At 41.6% G+C, this 6,485-nt stretch overlaps 1 protein-coding gene across 1 annotated transcript in view; it reads right to left on the bottom strand.

Annotated features, from left to right (window-relative positions):
• MRPL45 (mitochondrial ribosomal protein L45) overlaps positions 1-5,756 on the bottom strand; it is a 22,658-nt gene extending 16,902 nt beyond the window's left edge. Inside the window, exons 1-4 of the mRNA XM_006833660.1 lie at positions 5,691-5,756; positions 4,447-4,624; positions 3,850-3,967; positions 858-956 (exon numbers count right to left, since the gene is read on the bottom strand). Coding sequence (XP_006833723.1) covers positions 858-956; positions 3,850-3,967; positions 4,447-4,624; positions 5,691-5,756 — 461 coding nt within the window. The remainder of the gene's footprint in view (positions 1-857; positions 957-3,849; positions 3,968-4,446; positions 4,625-5,690) is intronic.
• Positions 5,757-6,485: the final 729 nt, after the last annotated feature.

The following is a 6,485-nucleotide window of genomic DNA, read 5'->3' as shown; positions in this document are numbered from 1 at the left end:
GTGGAGCAAGGTAGAATCTCCATTGAGTAGTATCCATTCTGTATAGTTGGGGCTGATGAAAGGAGATGCGGATAGGTCTCTTGCGATACAATAGCAAATAATTGTTATCAGGACTGATTGTAAGGGCTGGAAATGTAAAGGTAGACATTTTGTGGCAAAGGGAGGGGAGTGATTAACTTTGCAGTCTAGGAGCAGAGGTCCCTGGGACCATCAAGGGAGAAGAGTAGAGAACGGGACCTTACCCAGAGAAGCACTGATGCCAGGGATAGAGGCAGAGATGATGATGTGGGGAGATGAAGCAGCTGGGGACTTTGGACCCAGAGAGGAAGAGGGGCTGTGTGCGGATGACCGGGGGGCAGGCTTGCGGGGTATACTCTTTGGCTGGTGGATGATGCATGGAGAGGATTGTAACCATGACAATGAAACGATATACGATAGGATCAATGTGAAGCTAATGTCCTCCCATGTAAACTATCACATAATTCACAATAAAGCATTAAAAAAAAACAACCTGATACTCTGTTCTGTAAGCCTTTACTCAATTCTCAATAGTTTAAGAAAAAAACCCATAATGAATTATGGTGAATAAAGAAAGGGTCAGGTGTATAGAAAAAAAAAAAATGCAGTCATTCCAGAACAGAGTCCCAACAGTTGCTGGTGGAGCAGGAAAGATGAAGTGATGAAAGCTTCCAGAAGCTGAGAAAGGAGCAAATGAGAACTTCAGTCACTAATTATTTCCCACACAGAAAGTTCTATTACTGTAGAACTCTTAGCCAGGAAAAAAAAAAAAAATTCTGTGAAAGATTTGAAATAAGCTGCTGAGAACAGAATGAGTACAAGCTTGAGAGCTTACTTACTTGTTTAGACAAAGATGAGCTTCAATGAAAATATCCTTTGCTTTTTCTGGGAAGTCCTTTGTTTTAAAATTTGCATCATATTCTTTTATCTTCCGGATTCTGTAAAATTAAGCGTGAGAATCATTTCTAAAGGAAACTTTGTAACTTACATTGTTCTTACTGTCAGGTGCCACTGAGTCAGTTCCAACTCTATCTTTGAACAACAGAATGAATCACTGTCTGGTACTGTGCCATTCTTACAATTATTGCCAAGTTTGAACCGACTGTGGCAGACACTGTGTCAACCCATCTGGCTGAGGGTCTTCCTCTTTTTCACTGACCCTGTTATACTGACGTTTAATTTCTGTCCAATTACTCAATAACTTGTTTATTTTTAAGCTGTTAAGGCCTATAATTCTAACCTTCTATCTTGTATCACCCATTTTAAAGAAAAAACAAAGCCCTTCATAGTGAAATTTGAGAATTCTAAAATAAAAATCATCCTATAAGCATTAAAAAAGAGAAAATTAATTTCATACAAGGGAACAATAGAACAACATTGGGCTTCTAAATAGCAACAAACGGAGTCCTGGGAGGGTAAGCGCAGGACCACAAGGTTGGTTTGAAGCACAAGGTCTGTGGTTCAAATCCACCTAATTTGAATTCAGAAACCCTATACAGAGTCAATGAGAGTCGGAACTGACACAACAGCACTGAGCAACAACAACAACCCAGAAGCCTATACCTGGGAAAACTGTAAGTCAAATTAGGAGCAAAAGCTTTCTATTTAGACAATTCATTCCAATTCATGCTTCACAATTCATTCGTCAGAGTAAGTTTTTAAAAAATGAAATTTCATCAAGTCAATTCCTTCATTTAAAGTGTGATTTACCATTGCCTTCTGGATAAAGTGACAATTCCTAAGCACAGCCCTGCCTACTTGGCTGTTTGCAGTCTCATTTCAGTTCTATTTTCCTACTCATTTCACTAAGGAGCCCTGGCAGCATAATGAGTTATGAACTGGGCTGCTAACCGAAAGCTCAGCAGTTCATATCTACCAGCTGCTCTGTGGGAGAAAGAGGAAGTTTTCTGTTCCCACTGAGAGTTACAGTCTTAGAAATGGGGTCACTATGAGTCAGAACTGACTCCATGGAACACTATCACCACTTATTTCTCCAACCATACTGGCTTTCTTCTGATCCTTGGATTTTTCTAGACTCTTTCTACCTCAGAGCTTTTGCCTGTATTCTCTCTAGACTGCTGTTCCTCACTAGCCACACCACCCAGCTTATGCTAAACGATCCTTTAAGCTCCAACTTTCAGTGTCATATCCTTACGGGAGCCTTCCTACCCTGACCTCCCAAACCAAGCTACACTTCCTTGCCACATGTTCCCACAGCACTGGTACTTCATTATTCCTGTAATTATTCAATTGTGTGTAATCAATATTTAATGAATGTTTTCATCCCCTACATGATAACTCCATGATAACAACCATTGTTGACACTACCATCAAAGAGCTCAAAGTCCAAAAGGAAAAAAAGTAAGTGGAAGAAAATCAATGCAGCATAGTCATTAGAAGTAGTTAGGTATGAGGATACAGAGAGAACCCCAAAAGGGTTGAAAGTGAACAGGATGATTGAATTTAGTCTTGAGGAGTAAACTGGAATTACCTGGTAAAGAGGGGGAAAAAAAACATTTCCAGGCAAAAGAAAGGATATGCAAAGACACAGAGGCATGGCAAAATATAGTCAAAGAACTTCAATTAGCTTAAAAATATTGAAGTTCATAGTGGAAAAAAAAGGGGGCAGAAAATGATGGAGGGCAAAACAAGGTCCAGATTATGAGAAACCTTAAATGCCCTGAAGATAGGGATTCTATTCTTCAAGTCACAAGGAACCAGAGTTTGAAGCAGATAAGGTATTATGATGTGATCTGTATTTAGAGAAAGAAATATGGTCACATGAAGAATTAACATTGACTCAGCAGTACTACTTATACACATAAACCTACATACAACCCTGAAGTTAAGAGTTAGAGCGATAAATACTAAGTATTTATGTCATTTTGACAAAAAGATAGACAAAAAAGGAGGTTCAGGCTTATGACCATGAACTAAAGCCCAGTTACCACCCTACAACAGATGGGTCTTCTAGTCTTTTCCTACTCTCTGAAGTGTACTTCTGAGGTATGTTCTCTTTCATTATCATTAAATTTAAACCATATGACCAAAAAAGGGTTCTACGAATTCCAAAGTCAAGCTCCTAACTGATATGACAAAAATTACCAACAAAGACCAAGATGCAAAGAATCAGAATGACCGCATTGTTTTGCATTTAACACAGACTCTATTATGGTGGTTGTGGCTGTGCCATGGAATCGGTTCTGACTCATGGAACCCCTATATAGGGTTTTTGTGGCTATAAATCTTTATAGGAGCAGAAAGCTTCACCTTTCTCCTGGGGAGCTGATGGTAAATTTGAACTGCTGACCTTAAGTTAGCAGACCAAGCGCATAACCGCTGCGCTACCAGGGCCCCTGGACTCTATTATGTTGCTGTTGTTAAGTGCCATCAAATCGATTCCGACTCATGATGACCCTATATAGGGTATCTGATGAGCAGCTGGTGAGTTTGAACTGCAAGCCTTGTGGTTCACAGTCCTGTGTGGATCTGCACAGGAGTCCAGACTCTATTATAGAGAAAGAAAATACTGCCAAATTATCAAGGAAGTTATACCACCCCAATCAACTCAAGAATACCTCTCTAGAATTAAATGGTGGTGGCAGCTATGTCCCACCGAGTCAGTTCTGACTCAAAACAACACTGTAGAGGGTTTCTGAGGTTGTAAATCTTTACAGGAGAAGAAAGTACTCTCATCTTTGTCCTGTGGGCCAACTGATAGACTTCAACTGCTGACCCTGCGTTAGAAGCTCAACTTGTAATCTACTACCCTACCAAGACAACACATTTTTAAAATTTTAATATGCACTCTCAGCTGTCTTAGATACCTACGACAACTGTGACGCTATATTCTTCTTCATTCGTTCAGCTCTCAGTTTCAGGCCTTCCTTTGAAAGAGATGACATGCGCGCATCACCCTCAGGAGGAACATAGGCGTCAAAAATACCAGCTATAATAAGAGACGGAGAAAACAAAGAAGAAAGTGAGGAATGGTTGAGAAGTCACTGTGAGGTCATAGAAAATTGAGAAGGATCCTGGATATAAAGGAGATGAAGGAAACAGACTTGCATGCAGAGGGACACGTGCTACAATTAAAAAAAGACTACGACTTTGTCTTCTTTCTGAGCCTCAATTTCTACTTCCACAAAATGGGAAGATTTCATCCTTGTTTTCTAGGAATAGTGTGAAAACAAGATCAAAGATGACCTCACAAATATGTTGTGTATAAAGTCAGTCATGATTGGGGTTGACGTGATTTCATGGCTAATTGCTGCTGTTCTTAAGTGTTGTTGGTTCCAACTCATAGAAACCCTGTATAGGAGTTGCTGGTGGGTTCAAAAGCTGTTCATCATAATTCAAGTCATTCCACTTCCCAGAAGATCTGAAATAGGGAAACTGAATCAGGGCTCGAGAAATATCACACCTCACCTGTACAGGCCAGATGTATGGGGCGATCCAAACGTTCTGGTGGAATGACCAATCCTGCTTTCCGAGCATGTTCTAGGAACTCCTTTTCTGAGTTGAATTTAGGTTTATATGTAGGTGGTGTGAAGCGTTTTTTAGTTCTCACTGGAACTACAGCTATGGACTGAGCCACCAGGGTTGGCTGGAAAAAAAGGGAAAGATTGAAATAATCTGAGGAAAAATCAATCTTGAGCAACTATGTAAAGCTGTTTAGGAAGGGTCCATCCAAAGAATGACTTAGCAACAAATTATAAAGCGATTCACCACGGGGGGAGGGAGGGATGCATTGCCGGTAATACATTAGCATTTACATGTGCCTCTTTTTTAGCAGCGAGTAAGCAACCTTTCAACAAGCAATCTTCTTGGCGCTGTGGGCCACACTTGTAAAGCAATTTAAACTACAAAACCGGCAGTTTAAGCTCATCAGCTGCTCCTCGGAAACTCTACACAGGGTCGTTATGGGTTGGAATCGACTCAACGGCGCTTAACAACAAGCAACCTTTTTACTAACCTCAGCATTTACAAAAAAATCTTCTATACACTTTCCTATAGACAGACCTATGCTAATTCCTATGGATGGAAAGTTGATTAAAGCAAGGTTTCTACTTTCCAAGAATAGTCTATCTAAAGGGGAATTAAACATCAACTAAATATTGAAACGGGCACAAAGCTATTATTAAAAGAGAAGCAAAATCCTCTTGGCACTTCCTCCAAGTTTACTCAGATTGCATTCTGCCCATTCTATCCAGAATCTAAGTGTACATTTAATTTCGTCGTTCTAGCTCCCAAATGACCAACAGAATCTTTAAAGGCTGAGAGATCTTTTCTCTCTAACCTTGAGGTTTGCTCATGCAGGAGCAATAACGATGTCGAAGTCTCGCCTTCCACGTTACTGTGCACTTTTAAACACTCACGAAAAAATTATGGTAAAGGAGTCCACCTTGAAAGCCTTTAACACCTCTCCTCGAGACCAAACAAACTGGAGAAACTTAATCACTTGAACTTGCTCGCCCTCATGGCTCTGCACAGTCTCTCCCCATTCTGCCGCCATAGACCTCAGTAAGGAAGCCTGTCTATTTCAAACTTCCCCAACATAGGTGTGACCGGTGTACTCCAAGATCACCAAAGACAACTGCAAAGCATTATTCCCCTCTACTCTGTCCTCCTCCACTAGTCCGTTGGCTTCTATCCATTCAATTTCTACCCACCTGTCGAGACCAACGGCCAAAGGCCCTAGATATACAAAACAACCCCCGCGGTATGGGGGCTGCCATTTTGCTGACGCTAAGGCTGCCGGGATAGGTGCTGAGAGAGAGAGCGTGCGACTCCAGAGACGGCTCACAGGGTGGAGCTAGCTCTAAGTGGAATTTTCCAGGGCGCGCGCCCTCAGCCGAAGTGTACGCACGCGGGCGCGCACGTGCGCGTGGAGGGAAGCGAAAGATGGGGCGACCGTGCGTGTTGAGACGGCGTTGGGGGTAGGGTAGAAGGCACGGCTGTCACGCGCCAGGAACTTTGACCGAAAGCGCTAGAATGCAAGTTGCGCCTGCGCAAGGCGCTCTCTGGCGGCTAGTGGTTGCTGTGTGTGCTTGGGATTTTGCTGTACTCTAGTTCCATTCGGTGAAGAATGAACAACTGTTTCCCTTCTAAAGTCAGAGAACTTTGAGACGTGTTATTTTCTTCGATCTCATAAAGGACTAAAATGATATGGACCTGGATCTGACCTCAGTGTATACTCATACTGTGTAACCTTAAACCTGAGTCCCTGTTTCCCACCTGTACCATGTGAAGCAAAGTCTTTTCTTACTGTCAAATTAGAATAAACACTGGATTGTTAACCGCAAAGTCGGCAATTCGAATCCACCAGCCGCTTCAATGTAGAAAGATGAGGCTTTCTGTTTCCATAAAGATTTACAGTCTTTGAAACTATATATAGGGTCATAACAACAACAACATAGAATTAACTCGATGGCAGTAGGTTTTTGTTGTTTTCTGAGAAGACCCCT

This window comes from Chrysochloris asiatica, unplaced genomic scaffold (genome assembly GCF_000296735.1).
Source record: "Chrysochloris asiatica unplaced genomic scaffold, ChrAsi1.0 scaffold00007, whole genome shotgun sequence".
NCBI lineage: Eukaryota > Metazoa > Chordata > Mammalia > Afrosoricida > Chrysochloridae > Chrysochloris > Chrysochloris asiatica.
Note: the sequence above shows the minus strand (reverse complement) of the source record. Positions and strands in the feature narration are given on the sequence as shown.